This window comes from Glycine soja, chromosome 13, assembly GCF_004193775.1.
Source record: "Glycine soja cultivar W05 chromosome 13, ASM419377v2, whole genome shotgun sequence".
Taxonomy (NCBI): Eukaryota; Viridiplantae; Streptophyta; class Magnoliopsida; order Fabales; family Fabaceae; genus Glycine; species Glycine soja.
Genome location: NC_041014.1, coordinates 24,921,552 through 24,945,915, shown reverse-complemented (window position 1 = coordinate 24,945,915; position 24,364 = coordinate 24,921,552). Strand labels below are relative to the sequence as shown.

The following is a 24,364-nucleotide window of genomic DNA, read 5'->3' as shown; positions in this document are numbered from 1 at the left end:
TCCTAGATGTAATTGAATCACGTAGCAAACCTGTTTTGCAATAAGTACCAACACGTTATTCTTTTTTTTTTCTTTTCTGCATGTACCAACACGTTATTCAGTTTTGAAATAAAATTAATTTTGCATTAATTAATTTTTCATTTTTTATATTTTTTTATTATATACTAATATTGTACATCTATGTATTCTCAATCTCATCATCATTATCCATCTAAAAATATTTTATTAATTATTTCAAAATTACTTTCACTAAAATCAATGGTTGAATATAAGTTCATAAACATAAATAATTATAAAATTAACTGAAATGCATTGAAAATATAACAATTTTTTTATATTATCACTTAATCACATATATTTAATGTATATGATAAATTTGTTGACTTTTATAATAAATATTTTTAAGTCATTTATAAGATGATTTTTAATTTAATTTGAAGACTAAATTTAAGTTTTTTATCTTTCAGAAATTAATCTATCATGTCTCATTTTTAGGGACCAGTATTTAAGCTATAAAAAAACATGTCACTTTTGACTAAATGGATCATGGCATCATGCCATATAAAATATTAATGCTGTATGGTAACCAGTAAGTCGTACATCAATGGATGCTGATTTCAATATACACAACACAACCCTCTAGAGTTTACTTATTAAGGATTTTGAGAAATTTACGCGAGATTATAAGTTCAAATCTCTTTGCATACATTCTACAAAAAATAATCAATATACACACTCATTCGCTGACTATGCAGGTCCAAGCACACTCTAGATTTGCCATATTAATGTTGCCACATTCAACCAGGCAAAAACCAAAATTTGAAACCTACAACTACAAGTTACATGCAGAGCAAAAAAACCTAAATACATTATTAACATCCGAGATGACAAATGAAAACTAGGAGGGGCATCAAACTTTAGACAACATAGGAACAAGGCCATGCCCATTTTTAAAAAATAAAATCTAATAGGAAAAAAATTGTGCATTATGTTTACTCTATCGTGCAATAGGCTGTGCAATGGATTCATCAATTGAGAGGTAGTTCTCAGTTGCAGCCAAATCCATAGAACCCATGTTGATTGAAGAATGAACTGAATTTCTTGGCTCATCCGAATTACCTTCAGCCTCTCTCTCAATAGCAATTGCATCTTGGATCTCCTTCAGAACTTCTGAAATTGATGGTCGCATATGTCCATGTGGTTGAACACACATTAATGCCTTCTCTGCTATTTTCCACATTGATTGTAGGTCATAGTTGTTTTGTAGCACAGGATCAATAATACCTTGTATATCTCCACTCTCAATGTGTAATTTTGCCTGTCAAAAAATGTAGTTTAGATACATGTAATTCAGTACAATATGGAAGCTTTTCAAATCTATATAACATGAAAGTATTGTTAGTTAATAAGTTAATGAGTTACCTTATATACATTGCCGGTATGTAAAATATTTTTACACAAACATTCAATAAGAACTTACTTTATTTCACATCATATTAATAAATAGAATGCAGTAAAATGGTCAAATCTTATTGGATGTCAGTATAAAAATCTTTTACAGTGACATTGTATATAAATTAAACTCATGCTTCATTGATGCTTCAAAATTCAATGTTTGCAGTGAAATTAAAACTCACCCACTGGACTATGTTTCGGCAATTAGCACCAAAGCTGTCATTAGATATTGCTTCTTGACCAGATATGAGTTCAAGAAGAATTACACCAAAACTATAAATATCACTCTTGTCAGTAAGCTGCTGGGAAATATAGTACCTATTCAAAGTCACAATGATAATCTTTGTGGTTAATAAGAGAATAGGCACCCTCAAAATCAGAGTATAAACACACGAATTCATGGAAAACAGTGAAGGCCTTACTCAGGATCCAAATATCCTACCGTCCCACGAACTATGCTTGACACATGGGAGGCTCCATCCACAGCAAGTTTTGAGAGACCAAAATCTGAAACCTTGGCTCTCATGTGTTTGTCAAGAAGAATGTTGCTGCTTTTTAAGTCTCGATGGATGACAGCAGGAACACAGCCTGTGTGAAGATACTCAATCCCTGAACAAGCATGAGAATAACACAATTAATAACAATGTGATTTATAGTTAGGGGAAGGGCAGTTCCATCAGAAAAGTGGAGGAAAAAAGTACAAATGCTATCATCTTAAACGATACATAAGTGATATAACAAACCTTTTGCAGAGTCTTCTGCAATCTCAAGGCGCTTCATCCAATTGATGCTCCGTCCATGTGTTAATGGGCCTACGAGAAGTAAGGAATGGTTGAGCATATGAATTTCAGATCCTTGATTTAAATCATGCAGGCTTGCTTACCATAAAGATGTTCCTTGAGAGTTCCATTATGCATGAACTCATAAATAAGCATGCTATTTCCTTCTTCTCGACAATACCCGAGAAGCTGTACCAAGTTTCTATGATGTATTCTTGAGAGAAGAGTTACCTGGATCAAATAAATATATAACTATCATATGAATATGTATTCAATACCAGCCAACAGAGTTTAGTAAGAATGTTGAAACTAGTTTTCTCTCTTGTATGCCTTATTTTGATACCAAATGAGGAGAGAGAAAAAAGCAAACAAAGCAAAATAAAGAAATAAACCATGGATCACGATACGAAAATGTAACTAAGCAAATGAAGCTGGGATAGCTGCAACGTTGGATTACCAAAGAGGTTTATGAAATGAAGGTTACCTCATTGGAGAACTCTCGTTTTCCCTGATAGGAATTGCTGGTTAGAACTTTAACTGCTATCTCTTTTCCATCTTTCAGTTTCCCATAGTAAACAACTCCAAAACCTCCGGAACCAATTTTTTTCTCAAAATTATTTGTAGAATTTTCAATTTCAGAAAAGCTGAAGCAGTGTGCCACTTCAGAAGGACCAATGCTCTTAGAAGAATCCATACTCTGAGAAGGGTGAGAAACAAGGCTGTCTGTAAAGAGTGTAAACAAATATATCACATTCTGCCGTCTCAAAAATCTCAGAAAGAAATAGTATATAATTTTGATTCCAAATCCTACTTTGTTCGTAATATTTTGTCTTTCCTTTACGCATAACCAAGCACGATATAATAGTGGCCACAAGTAGAACAGCAGCCCCAACTGCTGAACCAATAATCACATACAAGTGACTCTTTTTTCCGCTACCTTTATGAAGATTAGTGTTTCCAGTGTAGCTGTTAGGGAGAAAATTAAAAGTAGTGGTCATTATGTGAAAATGGTGATGAGGGTATTAGAAAATCTGGACAAAAGGGATAAGAATGAACTTACAACAAATATATTGATATTTGAAATTTGAAGTATTAGCATTTCAAGGAAAAAAATACAGAATGAAAAATATACTACCGAAGGACTGTCATATTAGTTGACACATACTACATTTATTTAAGCAATCAAAGCAACATTAGCTTTCTACTTAAATGATAACACCATGAATGTTGGTTTCTCTTGTTATAAAGCAACCATTTTATTTCATGGTGTAACAGATATTAATACAATGAACTAGCCATTTGCAAAGATTAAAATCTAGAAAACAAATCATTGAATTGAACAGAGAAGAACAATGCAAAAGCATATCCACCATATCTTGTGGATATATTCATTAATTCTCATAAGATGCAACATGCCAATAATTTCCTCCACTTCTGCATCTGTAATGCTGCATTATATTTAAGTTCAAGTAAAAAAGGTACTCACTTCAAATTCAAATCTTTACTCAGAAGATCCGAAGGTACAGTTCCGGATAACATATTATTTTGGACATACCTACAACCATTGCAAGTGTTATAAAATTTGTATCAAAAGTATTTAGCATAATAGCTTGAATATTATCTAAACAAGACTCGAGTCATCAATAGAAAGGTACTAATTGCAGTGACTGTTGCTAAGCTCACAAGTCATATTTGGATCTATCAAAAGTATACCAATTTCTAATTTGATCAAACAATATAAGTTCAAGATAGCTTACAGTTCCCTCAAATTTGGAAGGTTCGCCAAAGAGGTTGGGAGTGCACCTGTCAACTGATTGTTCTCAAGATGACTGCAAGAGAAAAAGGTTCTAGTTTACTTAAAACTACAAAATATATATATATATATATATATATATATATATATATATATATATATATAAGAAGAACTTATCACCAATTACATGATCTTTAAGTCCATGCATCCCGTGAAATCTGGTATTGGGCCAGTCAACATATTACCATCAAGCCGTCTGCATCCATGAATCAAATCATTATGCCACCAGCCACAAGTTTGATAGATTTGAAGCAAAATAAGAAAGCAATATAAAACTTACAGTTCAACCAAACCAGTCAATTTCGTTATGTCCAAAGGAATATTGCCGGTCAAGTTTTTACTAGACAACAAACTGCCATCACCAACAATACAAAGTAACCGTTATCAGATCACTTGAACTTCTCTTTAGGGACTGATTAAACATTCTGTATTAGAAGATAGCTGGTTTTTCATTCCCTCTCTTTTCCCTTTCTTTTTGTCTCTTTTTATTCCAGGGAGGGGGAGCCTTAGGTTGAGCTAGGGTTTGGGAAGGAATATGAATGCACATACAAAACATATAAACCTTAAAAAATATAGACCATTACATTGAAATTATTTTTGGCTGTTGATCTGAGCTACAGCGGACCCATGACCATGGAACAGGTAGACACGGGTCACCCCCTTCTTGTGCCCAATCAGCTGAGAAGTAGTGTGAAAGTACACTAGATATCACTTCTCCTGCAAACCATCCAATCAAAGTACAAAACAAATTAGGATGCTTCAAAAAGGATTTAACTTCTAACACTTAGCATTGCAATATACATACTTATTAAATAGTTACACACACCACAGTCATAAGTCAACCAAACAACATATCATGAGGTATGGACCTACCATCAGGAGAGCCATCATTTTTCTCCAAATACTCATTAATCTCCATGGCATTTAGAAGAGGGCCCCTAGAAGAATCAGATGTTTTGCCAAATCTAAAGGACAAAACAAAGGGTAGGGATAAATTGGTATATCCTGGTTCGTAAAGGCGATATTTTCCTGGAGCATTTTCTTCAATATTTACCACAGCCTTGCTAATATCTGAATGACCGGGAAGTACTAGCCTGAATTTTCTGGATTCATTTTCAGCCAAATCTTCAATTTCTGCAAAATAGGTAAATGCCCATGCAAAACCAGGAAAACCATCCAAATTCAAACGGTAAGTTAGAGATCCGTTTGTGCCCACCACAGCAGTCTGCATTACTTTCATCGGTGGCATTTCATCACTGTTAACATCAATTGATTTGTTTGTGGAAATTTTCCTAGTTCCGGCAGCAACATCAACAAGATAATTTGCTTTCTTGACAGAATCTGACTCCCAAATTCTATCAAATGGGTCATCAGGATACCTAATATGGCAGAAATACACTTAATGAGTGAAAAGAAAAAAACTTGTTCAAAACCACATGAGCTAACACTAACCACGCAGTAAACATGTTAACCATTAGGGATATGATCCGTGTGAAATAGTTATTTTCTACAAAGGCGGTTACAAAAGTATGATATTTGTGATTTATCTAGTGAAAAAAACAATAAAATATACGTGAAATATGTCCATGTGCATGTGTTTGTCCATGTATGCTATTATGCTAACACGCGAACACATCATAGTTTGCCAAACAAAATGTTTTCCAGTCAGATTCAGGACTACTTGGTAACATTATCTGATTTCAATCACTGAATTATGGATATAATCTGTGGGAAGTAGTTATTTTCTACAAAGGCGGTTACAAAAGTTTGATATTTGTGATTTATCTAGTGAAAAAAACAACAAAATATATGTGAAAGATGTCCATATGCATGTGTGTTTGTCCGTGTATGCTAACACAAAAAAAAACCTTTAGTTATTTTCAAGGACTCTTTTTTATTCTTGATACTAAGTTTCAATGAATGACACTTAAAAAAGTTTATTTCTGAATGTAATTAGTAGAATTAAATGATATTATCTAACTTTCTTAATTAATGTAAAAGTTGAATAATTTTACTTATATTTAGGTCCGGAGTAGTACTTGAGAAAATGAGTCTTTGCAAACTATGAATCAACAGACATAGTTGACCTAATACCTGATTGGGGCATCACTATCTGCACCAAAATTTATCCTTGCAGAGACACTGAGGTAAAAGTGTTCCTCAGTGTACGTATAATAAACTGAACCATTGAATTGCCGGAGTTCAAGCGTAGATATGAATGGCTTCCCAGTTGTTGCATTTGATAAACATACACTGACTGTAGGACTTAAAGCCAAAAATATAAGCTCTCTCATTTCTATAGTGTTAGCATCAGATATAACTATAGTCGACCAATGAGTAGCACCAATAAAAATGTCAAATTTTGGATAAACATTGTTTGCATCAAAGTTCCCGTACAAGAATGACGCTCTCAGTAGGTACCTTGTCCTACTAACAACATCAAGTGTGTAGCAGTATTTTCTGGAATCAGCAGGAAAATGTCGTAGTGCTGTGTATTGCTTCCGTGTCTCATTGGCAACAGATATATTGCTTATTTCTCCATACCTAAGTTTGTCGGGAGTCCAATTAAGACCAATTTCATCTGTAAAATTTTCTTTACCACCACAATCCAAACTTACAAAACCTGCAAATCACGACATATTTTGTCCCCAAATAACAGCATACATAAAGTGAATTAATTGCACAGACAAGTTTAGATCTAATAGGCAAATTTTACCATGGAAGTCAAATCAAGTAAATATCAGACACAAGTCAATTGAGAGTTGAGATAAATGAAAAATCTAATTACACAATGATACTTTAAAAGAAGTTTGCAAAATAATGATAGCAATTATATAAAGACACATTTAATAAAAATAGATATCACCAATCTTATGATCTAAACAACCACTACGGGTTCCTAGAACCAAACAATCTTCATTTATGAAAAATTGCTCATGATAACTGATGGTTAATCACTGTTTTAGTTTGACATCATAGTTGGCATTTAATCACTGTTAATTAAAAGCTACGTGCATCTTGCAATCTACTAATGTAACAGCTAGAAACAAGATTTATGAACTCCACATACACCATTGCACCATAAACAAAGGATTAAGGGAGAACACACTCGAAGATTGAAAATTTAAGGGTCTTATATGACTCATAATTAGTGGCAGCAAGAGCTATCCAAGTAAACTGAAAAACACATGAATCAAAACCATTAAAGCTGGATCACTGTCTTCCATTACTTAGTTTATGTATTTGATTATGCAACATGATATCCATGCAAAATTATTGCACTCAGCTCATCTCAGTATTTTGAATTCAGAATCACAGACAAAAAGATTTAATTTTAGAACTGAAAGACAAATGAATTGCCAAAACAGTTCGAAAAAATTTGAGGTCTCAACCCAAACAAAAGAACATCTAAGGACTAAAGGGCACAACATGAAAACATTGAGAGAGAAAGGGGAAGGGAAGAAGCAATATGAACAAACCAAGAGCCAATGCCAGATAACAGAGGTTAAAAGAGCACAAGGACAAACACTAAAACAAAACACCTTTTTATTTCCAATGTAGAAACCGATGCTGGAGCAGAAAAAAACTCAATCTTTATGGAAACCAACTCGAGGGTAGAAAAGGAACTTGAAGTAAGCAAAAGCAAAGAAGAGGCTACCTGGCATCTGAGCAGAAGAAAGTTCCAAGAGAAGTAGCAGCAGGAGTGAGAAAGAGAACAAGAAGAAGAAGAAGAAGGGTACCCTATTCTCCATTTCTTCTCCAAGAAGGTTTCTGCAGAGAACACCACACCATAAATAAAAAATAAAATTGTTTCAACTTAACAGAGAAAGCGATTTCAGAGGGTGCACCGAAATAGAAGCTTGTGTTTGTTTGTGTCACACTGAAAAAATAAAGTAAACAAGATACTGAAACAACAAATATACCTGCCGGATCCTTACTATTTTTTAAAATATATGATAAGATAAAATCCGTTAGCATTTAATTTAAGTATAAATAAATAATATATTCGAGTAGTAAAGGGAGAAGAAATTCAGATTCTGCATGTGCGAGGAGATAGCATATTATGACAAAGGTTTCAGGACCTACGAAAGTGGGACCAGTGAATAGACGACAGAGGGTCTTGTGAGGGCCCACATAAAGTTTACACAAGAACCATTATTTTAACATTATGATTTTTTTACCTACAAATTGCAAATTTTCTTAATACATTTTAGGGAATGCGATTAAACAATTAAGTTAAATAATAATATAAGATTTGCGAAGGTTAAAGGCGGAAGCTTCTGAAAATAAATCGGAGTCTTACCGAATAATCAAATACCCGGTGATTAAAAAAAAACATTTGTGAAAGAAAAGTTGTGAAAATTTGATCAACTATATTTTTCCCACTTTAATCATGATTTTGTTTAAATTGTATTAAAAATATATATATGAGGTGTTGCTTAAATTTAAATAGTTTCATAAATAATTTTTTAATATTAATAATAATATATACTTTTTAAAAAAAAACTAATATAGTACAAAAAATTAATTGATATGAAAAAAATTATTTTTTTTTATTTTTATTATCTTTTTTAATTCATTCAAGCAAGTCGAAGAAAATTTTGTCATTCATTTTCTTATTATTTCTACCAATACAAAACAGCACATATTTTTTAATATATTTATCTTTTATTTATATCTTTTTCTTTCTATTTCATTCTTAATTCAAACAAAATATTAAAAATTATGTCTTTTAGTTGAGAATACAAGTTTATTTAATTAAGAAATTAGAATTTAAATAATTTATCAAAACTATAAACAAATAATAAATTGCAATACTAATCTCATTTTAAATTTCTGAGTAAAATTGAATAAAGCTTAACTCCAACACTTTAATCAATTAAATTAATTTTTTTCCTTTTGTGTTGTTTTGTGTGTTATCTTTGATCTTTGAAAAACACAGTGAATATTTTTATTGTGTTTCCTGCTATTGATAATTGTCATTCAACGACTTAATTATTAAGAGAGAGAAAAAGTTATACTAAAATCGTTTTACATTAATGTAATCTAATCATAAATTATCTTAAAAGTCATATAAATTATTACGTAAAATTATGATAATTTTACTCTTTTATTTATTAATAAAAACTAGTTGTTAATTATCAATTTCTAAAAATGATATTCGTTATCATACCATTTTATCTATTATTCCTAATTGTAACGATCCAGACCATTAATCTTATTGTGTTCTCATCATGATTAGATAATGATGGCTTGGTGTAGGGTCTAGTTATCTACTAGATTTCTCCTCATCGCGAATGTTTCTTCAAATTTATTTACAATAATTTTAGGGGTAGTTTTTTTCATCATCATTATTGTTCATTTTCGTTTGTGATTAATGACAGTGAATCAAGTTAAATTCACCAACTCATGCAACTCTATTAATAGAATGAATGATTTGCTTACTTGAAAAATCAAGTTAAACATCTCCAAATAAACTTACTCCAAGTAAACGATCATTTTTATGACATTAAAAAAACTGAGATCAAATTGTCTTCTTAATTATAAAATACAGCATTAATTGAGTGATTAATCTCAGATCTCACATTAGAAATATCACTAACTCAGTTATTAAAATAAAGTTAGTATCAAAATATTTATTAAATTAAAATGTTCATTATGTTTTTACGTTTTTCATTCATATCAAGATAATTTCGATTTACTAGTATATTTTATGATTGAGAGGCTTGGTTAAAATTTGATTTTTAAAACGATTAAAATAATGCTGTCTAAGTTTTTTTATCTTCAAAATATCTCACAAAATTTTCTAATACTGGCCTAACGCCCAAGACAAAACAAATAAAATAAATGAGATATTTTTAAATTGACTAATTCAAGTGTTAAGAGCATTTTTAACAACGTAACTTACGTGAGTACGTACAATGTTTCATCATTTTTTACACTATTCATGATGTTTTTTCATTTTTACTATTTTCAGCAACTCAGATAAGTCTTTTTTTCTCATTCTTAAATAAAGTAATGTTTTTTCTTCTGGATAGATCTCACAATCGACAGAGATCCTACAACAACCACACACCAGCTATCTTAATCTCAGACTCTTTTTTAATTTGACTACAAGTCTACAACATTAAAAACATGATAATATTATTAAATAATAGTGTTATGTATTAAAATTAATCTAAACATTTAACTGTATTTTAACTTTCATATAATGTCAGTGTAAAAAATTTACATTATCAACCAATTAAAAATAATAATAATATAAATATGATTTTAAGATTATTATTATTATTATAAAAGTCAATAACTATACAATACATGATATATAACTTGTTATTAGATGATAATGTAACTTTGTTTTTTACATTGTTAATACATAGATTATTTTTTAAATTATACACTACATGTTTTAATTAAATGAACAACTTAAGAAAAAAAATTTAAAAAATAAGTTCCGGCCAGATCCACGCATATTTCTAATTTTCTATGTGTAATAAGTTAATTATAAAAGTAATTTAGTTATTTAATCACTTGTTTTTAAGGTTTTTATTAACACGTTTACATAGATATAGTTGTATAATTAATTTCTCAATATTTTAATTTTTAACTACTCAATCAAGTTTTTTTTGGGTACAGACTTAAGACTTAATCAAGTATAATTATCTATTGATTTAAATTAATAATTTATTATTGGTGTTTTTTTAAATAGTCAAACGATTAATCATAGCTCAAGTAGTTAACAGCATATCGAATTGCATTATATTTTATTGGTCTAAATTTCTGTCCTTCAAATTTAGAATATATCTTTTTTAGTTTTCAGGATTAAAAAAATAGACTTCTGAATTTGAGAGACTAGAAACATGCTAAAGTCTTTTTATTTTTTTTCATACTATTTTTCTTCTCCTAAAAAAATACTATTTTTCTTACAGTCCTTTTTTTTTTTACATTTTTTATACTTGAGATATTTATTTTTATTTCTCTTGTGTTTTCTTGTCATATTTCTCATTCTCTTTCTTACATTTATTTTTATTTTTAATTTATTTTCCACACCTATCTCTAGAGCATCATTATTTTTCTTGTTCTCTTTGTTTTTCTCTCTCTTTTTCTATTATTGGCAATGAGGCGTGTATACATATCTCATTATATATATATATATATATAAAGCTTGAAGATCCCATAATTTCCATATGAAATCTAAAGTTTTTTTTTTCTGAATACTTCCAAAAAATGCGAGTTATATATACTCACTAAACAATATCAAAGTTTCGAGAGGAAGAAAAGAATATAATGTCAAACTAAATGGAAAATGAGATAGTCCAAAATCTTAACAAAGACCGATCTCCAATATTTGTCACTTTTTAATATATTTTTTTATCATCAGCTAAATTTTATGTAATTCTAATTAAATAAAGAGTGAACTAATTAAATTATTTAATAAAATTCACATACATTTTATCTAATAATTAAAATAATATAAAATCTGTGTTGTTAACTTTAAAAAAAAATAAAAATCTTTTAAATATTATGTAAATCTCCAAAGCCCATGTACAAAGAATGAAATTAGCTCATCATCTAATTAAAATTAAGAATACATAACTGTTGGTTTTAATTAAAATTAATTAATTAACTAAACTTTAATAACTTTATACTTCTGTTCCTCTTCAAAAGAAAAAGAAAAACTTTATACTTTGTTATATATGCATGTATTTTATTACAATTGGGTTATGAAATTTCTCAATCAATGCAGCCTTTCTAAATTCATATACAATAGTATCGTGACTCGCGTCGTGACAGTGTTTAATTTGGATCATATATTAAAAAAATTGGTTCAATGGGAAAGCAATTTGGATCGCATCCACTTACAGGGATGATGCTAAAGGTGTATCCAACTATCCATAAAGTCCCAGAATTGAACTAACTAGAGGTTCCCAGCTTGGCAACATTGGATCAATTGCAATAACCATTTGGGAACTGACCAATATCAAAGGTAAAGCACAACATGCATGTGTATCCAACTTTTCCTTCACGTTTAACTATTTTCTGTAGCTTTCAAAGAATCAGATTATAAAATGATCCAGTCTCTTAAACCAGGCTTAATTTCTCAAAACTTTTTTTCCATTTTAATTAACGTTGTCATGTCACCCAGCCAGCACATAACTACTACTAGTCTTCTATGTTAAGCATGTTAGTTCAAATTAATTATTACTTTGCCGTCATAAATCATCATAATCCATGCAGCCACCACCATTACAATCACGAATATGGTCACATTTTCAATTATGACTCGATGAATCGTCAACAATATATTTTTTATTTTAAAATTCATAGGAATAAAAAACAGAAGATTTACATGTTTCCTACTCATCAACAATATATTAGTTTTGGATAAATTGCATTATCATTTATAACTATTACAAAAAAAATAATCTCATTTAGTGTTATCTTTCTTCTAAATATTTTTATTCTCAACTATTATAAATCAATACAATATTTTATTTTAATTTCCAACAATAATTATATTTTTCAAAACAAATTACACTCAATCACCTATATATATATAGGTATCTTTCAAGTTCAAACATGAATTATCTTTTTTCACTTGTACAGGACCTCAACAATACAAATAGAGTAGTAAAATGTATCATGAACACCCATCATGCTGGGAGAAAAAAAATATATAAAAAAACATACTTATTATTATTACTATTGGATGTATGATGTAATAAAAAAAATAAAAAAATGTAGCTGAAATGTTTAAAATAAATGTGTCAACAGAATAATATAGACAAACACTATATCCTCCGTCATTAATATGCCAGAGTTTTACGGAAGTAATCAGTCACCGGTGTGTTATAACATGCGCTGTGTCATTATGGAATAAAGATATAAACTTTTAACTCACAGCTCGGGTACACAACAACGAGAGATAGTTTGAGTGAGACAACCACACCACGCCTTGTGAGATTTAATTATATATACGTTTATGTGATAGAAAATAATACTTAATTATTTTTCATAAATTAAAAGATTTAATTGTGTTGCATAAAAATTGGTCAAAATCATAAGCATGTGTTATGATACAGGCTTGACTCGCGTAATAATTTCTCTGCAACCCAAAAGATATATCAAGTGAGAGAACTTTCATTAAGAGTGGGAAAAATGAATCTTAGATATAAAACAAAATCGTAAGCGGTTAAGATTAATCACAAAGTGATCATATTGTCACTAAATAACATAAATTTTGGTCCGGTATAGTTCATGAAGACTTAATTAACACCAGAGTCCTGAGCATTATTCAAGTACATGCGTTTTTCAATTTGTCTTTCATAGGTTATCATTAGGACTTTTATACTTATGTTAGCTTAATCCCCTTGCGATAATCTCGAAGGTAACTTCTCCATATTTTGTCTTTGATTATTATCCCGAAATGTTAATAATATAAATTTTTAAAGATTATCAATTTTTTTAATAAAGGTTATTAACAAAATTAAATGTTTTATGTATAGATAAATTTACTTGTTGTATTTATTTTAGCATCTTAATTTAGGTCTTGTTTTATTAGGGGGATTTTTGTTTTTATCTAGTTGCGGAATATGTCCCGTTTATTATTGTATCATTTTGGGTTTAATATAATTTATATTTTTTCGTATAAAAAAAAATCCCAAAGTCGGATAACTGAAAAGTCATAGTGTGCCTGGAATAAGGACCATCTTCCCAAAGCTGCTGGTATACAATATAATCCCACATTCCCACCCACCCTTCAACAAAAAACTGTTGTTGATCGAGGAGACTATGCCTTGTTGATCTCTAGAATAAGCTGGTACCTAGTGGTCATAAAAAATGTTGTGTGTGTAATTAATCACCCTAAACTTTCGATACTAATCATGACATATATTGTCAAGCAACGTATACCCCAATTAGAAGACTATATATATGCATTTTTTATCTCTAAAATAAATTTGTACCCAATGGTCATAAAAAATGTTGTGTAATTAATCACCGTGAACTCTCGATACGAATCATAACATGTATTGTCAAACAACGTATACCACAATTACAAGACTATATATGCATTTTCGATCTCTAGAATAAGCTTGTACCTAATGGTCATAAAAAATGTTGCGTATGTAATTAATCACCGAGAACTCTCGATACCAATCAAAAATAAAAATCACTAAGAATTCAAGTTATTTAAAGAATTTAATTAGGTAGTATAATACAAATGAACGTGAATGAGAACTCAATCAAGTAATTAAATATAAGTCATTAATGGGCTGAAATTAAAGTTAAATTGTTTAAATAGTATCCAAATTTAATTGATGGTAGAAATAATTATTTGTGCTTAACTTTTGACCGAATTTTGGATGAATTGAAGAGTCAAGGAAAAAAAATCTCTTTATAATAAGTGAATTGCATGAGACCTAATCGGAAATGCTTCGCATGAATGAAATTAATTATAAATAATTATATAATTAGAACTTATGAGAAAGGAGAGACTTTTAATGCAAGGAATTAAGGATTGATTTGTGTTCCGTCTTTACACAGTATTTTCAACAAATAGAACTTCTTAGTTCTTACACAAAGAAACAATAATGTAATTTAAAATAATAATAATAATAGTAATAATAATTAGGAAAATCGAATACCAAAGTGACGTACGCGATTGGTTGCATCATAGAAGATTGATATGGAGGATTAAACAAAATTGTCGATACATATCCCCACTTGTCTTTGTGTCATGTTTAGTTACTTTGGTGTTTTGGATTGATGACCTTTCTGAAAAGCACGACCAACCAATTAACCTTTTTCTTTCATTGCATATATATATATATATATATATATATATATATATATAAACTAATTTGATAAGAGCATGAGCATGGCCTTTAACTTTCAAAAAGAAGACAGAATCATGGGTTTTTTGTTGCCTTCCTTTTTCGCTTTGGCTTTGGAACTTCGGATGGAATAAGAAACATAGGTAAGCAATTTAATTTCCTGAATGCCTTTATTGAGCATTAATTTTTAAAATAAGGGATCTATCTTAAGATTTAAGTATACTAAGAAGTACTAAAAAAAAAGAAGTATGCCAATATACAAACACAATGTATAAACCAATTTAGAAAAAATTGTTGCTTCATTAATCATCCTCATTTCTGCCAATTAAGTATACGTTTAATTCAATTTATTTTTAAAAACTAATCATTTATCAATTTGAAAAAATAATTATTTTTCTAAATTCAAGTTTTATCCCGTATATATTAATTTGTAGTTGTCAAAATTCGTAAAGTATGAATTGCGTTTTTTTTATCTGAATTATGGTTTTGTTTCCTCGTATACTTTTTAAAAGCTGGATCACGTTAGGTATCTAAACAAAATGTTGCCCTTCACTAATATCTTCAATTCTTCACGATCAAAAAAATATATCTTTTTCAATTCTTGAACCTTTTCTCTTGTTGATTATATGGTGCAGTCGAAGAGTGATAAACCGACCAAATCCCTTCCAGGCCCTGATCCATTCAAGCCAGTCCAAGTTGTGTTTTTGTTTAACCGAAACTACACTACGTGTGTTTGTTGTTACAACCGAAAATGAGGCCAATTCTATTTTATTTTGCTTAAAAATTAAAAACGAAAATAAAATCATCACTATTTTTATTTAAATAAGAAAAACAGAAACTCATAAAGATTATTTCGAAATTTATTAACGTTACAGAGTATTAAAATGAAACATAAGTTGCTAATTTTAACAGTCCCTTTTTATACGGTCATTCATTTTTTATCAATTATTCTTTTGCATCTTAAATTCTTACCCCCTTTCAACATCCATGGCCAATTAAAACCTATTGTCTTTTTTCTTTCATTTACTCGCCCAAAATATATTTTCACAACTACCCCTACTTACTAGATATAAAGATAAAAATAGTGAGTATATTATTATTAAGTATGATTTTTATATTATTTATATTTATTTATATTAAATTGAATCAGTATTTTAGATTATGTACTATTTAATTTATCACCTATAGAGGATTCTATTTATGATTGTTATTATATTATTATTAACTTAATTTTATGAAAATTGTATAATAATTATCATTAATGCAATCAATTTATTTTTTTAATAAAAGTAAATCTCAGGTCTAAAACACTAGCAAGCTGGTTAGAGGTTATATGGTGTTAATCATGATAAGTAAATAATTGTTTAGTTGTGATTATTTGTATTATTATAGTAATTAATTTTTTTTACAATATTTTCTATAGTCATGGGCATTTGCGCATTTGCCCATTATTGGTTATTCTGAGCCTAGGATTGGTACTCTAGATGACCCAGTAGCCAACAAATGGAAGCCAACATGAGGTACCAAGTAGACCCTTCCAATCACAGCCAAATGGATGTTGTCATATGGTGTTCTTATGAGCGCCACAAGGGTGTTAAGCATTTCTCCAACAAACCATTTTCTCTAGTTTCATCATATGTGAGACTGACGTGTGACTTTATCTTTTGGAGGGTGTGCTGAGGCAGTTTGGTCATATTCAAAGCATCTTGTGTCATCCATTGCAACATCTCACATATCAGGCTTATGATACAACATGGGCGGAGTGGCAGCAACATGTTATTCCTCTAGGCGATGTTGTGCTACCTAGGGGTCATTTGGCTTGCACTCCTAACTATTTACCTTGATTTTAGAAGGTTTCTCATCTCTATGTCATTCCGCCAAAGGAGGGATAGCCACTATGTCCTCCTGTACATTTACCGTTCATTGTTTAAACAACACACGCCTAGTAGTAATAACAACTCTTCAATTGATTTATAAAACAAACACCAGGATATACAACAACCAAAGAAACACCGATAATACTTTATTAGGAAAAAAAGATAGTTCAATAAATACGTCTTAGGAAAAGTGGTGTTCTACGTCTCAGAAAAAACATCTCAACCAATAAATGCAATGTTTGATGAAAAAAAAAACTCATTTAAAAAACACAAAATATATTTTTTTCTTTTTCTTAAAAAAATGCAACAATGAAAGTTGTGGATAAATTTTTATCACAACAAAATCGTGATTTTTTGGTTGCAAAAAAACTATTCTCAATAAAATCGTAATTTCGTTGTATTAAAAGAGATGCCAAAAAATATGACAACAAAGTTATAATTCCATTGTTATATTTGGAATGGAAATATATAACGAAATTATAATTTCGTTATATTTTTTAATTTAAAAAAGTCTCAATCTCTTAACAGAGGCCGCAAACAATTTTAATGGTATCAATAATAACTCTCATGGTTATGTCATATTAGGGCTTTAAGAAAAACCAATGGTCAGAAATAAAAAAATATGTGTGAACTGACCCGATCGCACAATCTTTTCTAAATATGAGCAGAATCGACGTTTACTTGTATTTAAAGGTGTGACAAAAGTGATATTCAATGATTATTATTTTAAAAAAGTTTAATTATTTATTTAGTTTTTATAATAAGTAATTTTTTTTAGTCTCTAAATTTTATATTTTAATTTATAAAAAGTCTAAAAAAATTAAAGGTATAAATTTTTTAAAATTAAAATGTAAACTTTAAATAATAAAAATATTCATTTATTAAATTTTAAGGACTAAAAAATCCACTTCTTAAATATAAAGATGAAAAAGAGATAAGTTTAAAGAGGAAATAGAGCAAATGGATAATTAAGCTTTTAAAAAATAACATACTCTAAAATATATGCCTCAGCATTTGCCCGTCTCTCATCTTGCCCGCCCATTTGTCAAATGGCAAAATCTAACGGTAGTTAATTGATAGCCCATGCGTGAACCACTTGAAAAATAATTCTTATGTAAATGCAAAATGCTCCGGCTCCACAAGTGAACCACTAAAACTACGGGTCCACACTATAGAATACATCAAAATAACGAACGCTAGATAGAATTTTATAGAGAGAGAGAGTTTTTAGAGAGAGAAAGGATGAAGATCACGGCATTGTTGGTGCTTAAATGCACAGGTGAGGGTTCCGATCCCGTTATTCTGGCGAACGCTTCCGACGTCAGCCACTTCGGTTACTTCCAGCGTTCCAGCGTCAAGGAGTTCATCGTCTTCGTCGGTCGCACCGTCGCCCGTCGCACCCCTCAGGGCCAACGCCAATCCGTACAACACGAAGGTTCTTTTTCATAGGGTTTCTTTCTTGCGCAATTTGGGTTATTTTCATGTAGTTTTTGTTGATCCAGATGGACTTCGTACCGCTTTTTTTTTTGTTCACCGCCTAGAGAATAATAGAAATCATAATCAGTCTGAAATTTGAGAAATAATAATAATATATGTTTTAATATCTGGTAATTTCTTTGTTTTCCTGAAGTGTTCGATCTCTTGTTTGTTTCTGTGTAAGTTTATTTCTTTCCTGTCTGTAGAGTACAAGGTGCACACATACAACAGAAATGGTCTTTGCGCGTTGGGATTTATGGATGATCATTACCCGATTCGGAGTGCGTTTTCTCTTCTCAACCAGGTGAGACTCAGATCACTGTTGGAATTTTGCTGCTTCCGTATTCAAGACATGTTATTCGTTGCTTTGGAAAATTAGGAAGATATTGTTTGAAGGTGCATGATAAAATAAATAACTCTATTATGCCTCTGGTATTGCGTAGGATGTTATAATTGTGTAAGGGATTTCGTGTTTTTATCTATTTAATTTTTTGGGAGGACGAGCCCTGCTGCAGCGGTAAAGTTGTGCCTTGGTGACTTGTTGGTCATGGGTTCGAATCCGGAAACAGCCTCTTTGCATATGCAAGGGTAAGGCTGCGTACAATATCCCTCCCCCATACCTTCGCATAGCGAAGAGCCTCTGGGCAATGGGGTACGAAGTTTTTTTTTTATCTATTTAATTTTTTGGAGATCCTCTTGGAAGAGGCTCCCTTCTTGTTTTCTTTTCCTTATTTTATCATTGTTTACTATCTTGGTATCATCATATTTGTCAATAACACCTACATTGCGGAATGGTGTCATGAAGTGCCCTGAGCATTTAACCAAAATTGACAACCTAGATTTACATTCCACATTGTGAAAAGTAATGATTCAGTTCCTCACGAAAAAGCTGCAACTGAATAATCTATATTTTTGCTTCAAAGAAGGAATATGGAAGATGAAAGGACCAGAGAGGTGAGAAATATTAGGCTAGGAGAGGTCTATGTGGGGGTGGGGGAGGAAATAAATGCAGTCAATCAGTCATTAATTAAAGAATAGCTTAGAATCAGTAATATCTAAGGTTGTCAAACTCGAGAGTCTACATAAACTCGTGGAGTTTTGGTAGACTCAACTCATAGACTCATAAGAATTTATCTAATAGAAAAGATAACATTTTTTTTAATACATCAGAAATTTAAAAGGAAACAAACAAAAACAAAGAGAGGGACTTAGCTCTAACATAAGTCATTCCCATCTTATCAGCAAGAAAGAGTGGAGATAACTGTGAAGGGAAAACACTCCAAGAGAGAAAGTGATCTTGATGAGAAGCTCCATATTTGGCAAGCCAGTCCGCACAAGATTTACCTTCCCTGCATCATGCAATGTGTGTCTAAATCTGATGATCTAATCATGATTAACAAACCCTCTAATCAGATTAATTAGTGGGAAAATGAGGGTGTAAATCATTACAAACATTCTGAATCAAATCAAGAACAATCTGCAAATCGGACTTGCAAATGACAGATCAGATACATCAATAACATATATAAAAAATAACATAAATATTAATATAATAATACTCTTTACCACAACAATAATTCTACATTTCAACTCCATATAAAGCAAAGCAGCAAACCACAATAACAAAGTGTGATAGTACATTTATATTTGATAAGATCAAACTACATAAAGGACTAAATCATACCCAAAATCATAAAATAGAAGTTTCTAAAGTGAAAACATTTAAAAAAGAGCTAATTATAATTTAAATCATTTGATCCCTAGTAAAGTGTTTTATGTTGGCTTCAAAAACAATGCATTAGCAACATAAAACACTGTCAATGTGGGGTCATTTAGGGGATAAAATTACATTTGATTTCAAACTCACTGACTTGCTTCTTGGTTTGTTGATTCGCTGACTCAAGTTTTATGAGTTTACACGAGTTTAACGAGTTCATTTAGAAAGAGTTTGGCGGTTAACTCATTTTCTCTACCCTAAAATCGTAAATTTGAAATAGTCTATGAGTTAACTTGAGAGTCTTTTTTTTTAATCGTAGGAATCAAAGATAGGTAGCAAGGGATTTGCAACAACTTACACATCCTGCTCAACCAACTGAGCTAAACCCCCTGGTACTTGAGAGTTTGACAAGATGGGTTATATCAACTAGTGTAAGTGTATAGTGAAGAAAGAAGGCTGTAATTAATAGAGGTTGAGATTGGGAAGCGGATAGTCCACAGAAAGAAAAAGAAAAAAAGATAATAATAAATAAAAACACAAATAAAATAAAAAATGTTAAATTTTTTATTTATTCGTATTTCACAATTTGTAACACTCGCAAAATTATTATTATTTTAAAAATTTTGAATTAGGAAAATATATGATATTATAATGTAATTTTAAATGTTACTATCATATTGAAGTGCATATCAACATACCAATTATGTATATCCCCCATGTACCACCTATTACACAGTAAAATAACAATTACTCATGCCCATACCTGTACCAGAGTATTGTGTAATATGTACTATGTAACTATGTTCCGTAAGCTCAAGAGCCTTGTTTTAGTGAGAATTCCATGTCTATAGAATGATTTCATGAAAGTTTCCATTGGCTTGATGGCAGACAAAGGAGGGTTAAGTATTGTGGTAAGCAAGTCACCTATTTGCCTTTTGGTCTTATGAAACTTGGGAGTAATTGAAATAATTGACAGTAATTATTTGTCAGATTAGAATAAGTTACTATATCAGATAGGCTTAGTCTGATGCATGTTAATGTTTTATTAGATGGTAACAAAATACACTGTCATGCAGGTAATAGATGAATATCAAAAAAACTTTGGCGAGTCATGGAGAAATGCTCAGGAAGACAGTACTCAACCATGGCCCTATTTGAATGAAGCTCTGGCAAAATTCCAGGCATGTAAATACCTCTTTTATGTTGTATGAGCTTCAGTTAGAGGAGTTGTTGATTTTTGTTTGAAAAAATTGTTCAATATTCTAAATTGTGTTACATTCTGCTAACCTTTTTACACAATTATGTATGACTCAAACCCCTTTATCTGTTCCTGTCAAATCTTCAGGATCCTGCAGAGGCTGACAAGTTGATGAAAATTCAGAGAGAGTTGGATGAAACAAAAATCATCCTTGTAAGCATGCAATACTTTATATTTGCAAAACAGTATATGGGTTCCCTTCATCTTTTACCTTCTAAAGTTACTTCTCTTCAAGACATTCTGTCATGTAGTTGTTCAATTTTAAACATAATGGTTATATACTGTTAATTTTTCAAACTAAATGTTTGTTTGAGAAGTTGGCATTGGTTTAAAAATACATTTAGCTTTAGTGTGTGCTTGGATTAGTGGTGAGTTGAACTTGCCAGGATTTTTTGAAGCAACAAATAGAAAAAATCATGGTGAGTTCCATCAGCAAAGCAACTATTTGTTTCTTCCAAAAATCATGGCTAGTTCAACTCACCACCAATTCAAACACACACTTAGATGACAATCCCAGCAGCATGCAAGTCAAGCTTTACTCCTATGAAGCCAAATGTAACGTACCATTGCATATTTATCCTTTTCTAGCGTTGTGGTATGATATCCTAGATTTTACATTATGTCTGTCCACAGGTCTTCAATCATCAGTAATTTTGTTGCTCTTAGTTTCTTTTTTTTTTTTTCCAGATTTATTGCTGTTTCTTATTGATGTACATTTATTTGGTTTATGTTACACTAAATGTGCTAGTCTTGACTTGTCCATTCTACGAGGGTTGAGGGGCTTTGTTCATTTCTTCCTGCACAATAGGCTTGTTTAGGTTCTCTAGTTTTCTGGTGTGTAGATCTCTTTCACCTTATGATGTCTTTCTGTTTATAAACAGCATAAAACTATTGATAGTGTGCTGGCTAGAGGGGAGAAGCTGGACAGTTTAGTTGAGAAGAGTTCTGATCTGAGTGCCGCATCGCAGGTAAACCTAAACAGCTCCTTTATACAGCTTTGCATTTGGAACTAGCATACCAATGCATATATACTCACAGTCAGACATCTATTATATGTGTTACTCCTTTTCCTGTTACTAAAGCTTTGGTCTGTGTGATTATGGTCATCATTGAGCATGCGTGATGAATGTTTTTTGTGATTAATGTCTTTGCTTGTTGCAAAACTTTTAGCTATGCTTTTGTTTAGGTGATCATGCAAAATGATTTAATATGAACCACGTGTGATAAAATTTTAACAATGCTAATTTGGGACTTTGTTTTGTACAATAAACATCTGTGCTGTTGGGTTTTTGAGTCTATATACCTCAGAATGTGCTTTAATCTAAGCTGCTAATAATAGATTACTGGTAAGGTTATTGTGCTATAACATATTTGGTTGCTTTTTCGGAAGAGAACTTTCTGTTAACCATTAATGGAATTTTATTTGCCCACTAGTTTTACTGACACAAGAATCTTGATGCTGGCGTTTGAAACAGATGTTCTACAAACAGGCCAAGAAAACCAATCAGTGTTGTACCATATTGTAAGCAAGCTTTCAGTATGCAGCGTGCTCGTCTTGAATCCTGTTCCGACATGGAGACTGTTGGTAGGAGAAAATAGCCTCATATGTCTATATCACTCCATTGTTTGCTTGTTGAAAATTATGTTATATACCCTATACATGTATTGTCTTACCGTGTTGACAAATTCAAATTCCCATTTACCTTGTGATGTTTACTATGATAATTTATTGTATGCATATATTATTGTTTTGGTGGAGTCATTCCATGTTTAATTTGTTGTTGGATATTGGCATATTGTCATGTACTCTCATCTCATCTACCATGGTCCTTCTATTCGTGTTATTTATTTTGTTGACCTTGGAGTGGTTCTTGCGTATGACTTTGTCATTTTATCCAAACAACAAAATACCATAGGTAATTAATTAGAGGTTGAATCTAGTGATGTGAAACCCTTGACACTAAATATCACAACAAAGGACAAAATTACTTTAATAGATTGTAAGAATTAAAATGGCTGCAAGGTGAGATGCTCTAGCGTGAGACACGAAGCATTCTTTAGCGAAGCAAACAAAGGGATCAAGGGATCTTAAATGATTTTTTCTTTTCTTTTTTGATAAAATTAAACGGGTAAAGCATATTGGTAAAAAAAAACTTTTTATTGAATGCTTTTTATTTCCATTAATTAATAATTAATATTCTGATACTGTTGAATCCCTCAGTTATCTACCTTTTCATTTCCTTTCTTGCATTTATTTTTTTGTTATAACTTATGTTAAAGATGTTTTTTCCCTTGTAACTTCATTCCTTCGGGATTGGATATTTCGGCTTCCAAGTTGTGCCCGTGTATATACATTATAGTTAATATTTTATCATATATCATAGGAAAAGTTGTAGTTAATATTTCTACATCCAGGTTATATATTACGTTACATGGAAGGTTGTATAAATTGTAGAAATTATACTTTAGGGCATAATTTGTGTTCATATGAGTAAGAATGATCTATTTAATAAGAGAATTTGTGTTCAATTTTCACTGTGTAAAATTTTCTTGGACCAGCAACAACCACGTATGGTGAAAGAAATCAATCTCTGATCCAGTGGGTTGGGAAACATCCCTGATCTTTAACTCATGACAAAAAAGAGAAGAACTTACACCTCGTAAACTAATTTTATAATTCCTAAATTTTTTTAGAAAAATGATTATATATTGTTAGTGTAAAATGGTTTTACACTAATATCCAATCATACAAAATGTGATTTGTGATTAAATGATCATATAAAATCGTTTTACACTTTCACTGCATCATCATTAAATCCAATTTTTGGTGTGACAAATTTTTTTTTTGTTGACCATGATATTGTTACGAAATAATCACATTGAAAGTTTTGACTAATCTTCGTCGGAGATGATAAGTGCACATAAGGTGGATATTTTGAGCGTGACAAATATAAATAAACCTACACCTTAAACAAGACAAATGCATTAATTATGATGCAAATTAATTAATTATTAATGTAGAAGAAAAAAACAAAAAAGTGAGTTGTCTTCAATATACGGGTCTTTACATATTAAATACAAAGGGAGAGACTACAATGAGATACATGCACCAAAATATTTATAAAAAAAAATTGTCTCCCATTCACTAGACCCT

General features: G+C 30.8%; 2 protein-coding genes across 2 annotated transcripts; one reads left to right on the top strand and one right to left on the bottom strand.

The window, feature by feature from the left end:
• Positions 1–684: 684 nt before the first annotated feature.
• Positions 685–7,971, bottom strand: LOC114380799 (probable LRR receptor-like serine/threonine-protein kinase At1g67720). The gene is made up of 16 exons (XM_028339848.1): positions 7,896–7,971; positions 7,706–7,818; positions 6,142–6,670; positions 4,921–5,426; positions 4,632–4,764; positions 4,328–4,399; positions 4,175–4,243; positions 3,992–4,063; positions 3,721–3,789; positions 3,046–3,200; positions 2,719–2,957; positions 2,339–2,465; positions 2,199–2,267; positions 1,878–2,064; positions 1,638–1,773; positions 685–1,318 (listed from the first exon to the last, which is right to left on the bottom strand). The coding sequence occupies exons 2-16, from the start codon at positions 7,797–7,799 to the stop codon at positions 998–1,000; spliced, it is 2,778 nt and encodes a 925-aa protein (XP_028195649.1). The 5' UTR covers positions 7,800–7,818; positions 7,896–7,971; the 3' UTR covers positions 685–997.
• A 9,958-nt stretch (positions 7,972–17,929) lies between these two features.
• LOC114380769 (VAMP-like protein YKT61) lies at positions 17,930–23,016 on the top strand. Its single transcript, XM_028339811.1, has 6 exons — positions 17,930–18,194; positions 18,442–18,539; positions 21,029–21,133; positions 21,298–21,363; positions 22,092–22,178; positions 22,686–23,016. Exons 1-6 carry the CDS (start codon positions 18,002–18,004, stop codon positions 22,734–22,736), a joined length of 600 nt encoding a protein of 199 aa, XP_028195612.1. The 5' UTR covers positions 17,930–18,001; the 3' UTR covers positions 22,737–23,016.
• The last annotated feature ends 1,348 nt before the right edge of the window (positions 23,017–24,364 follow it).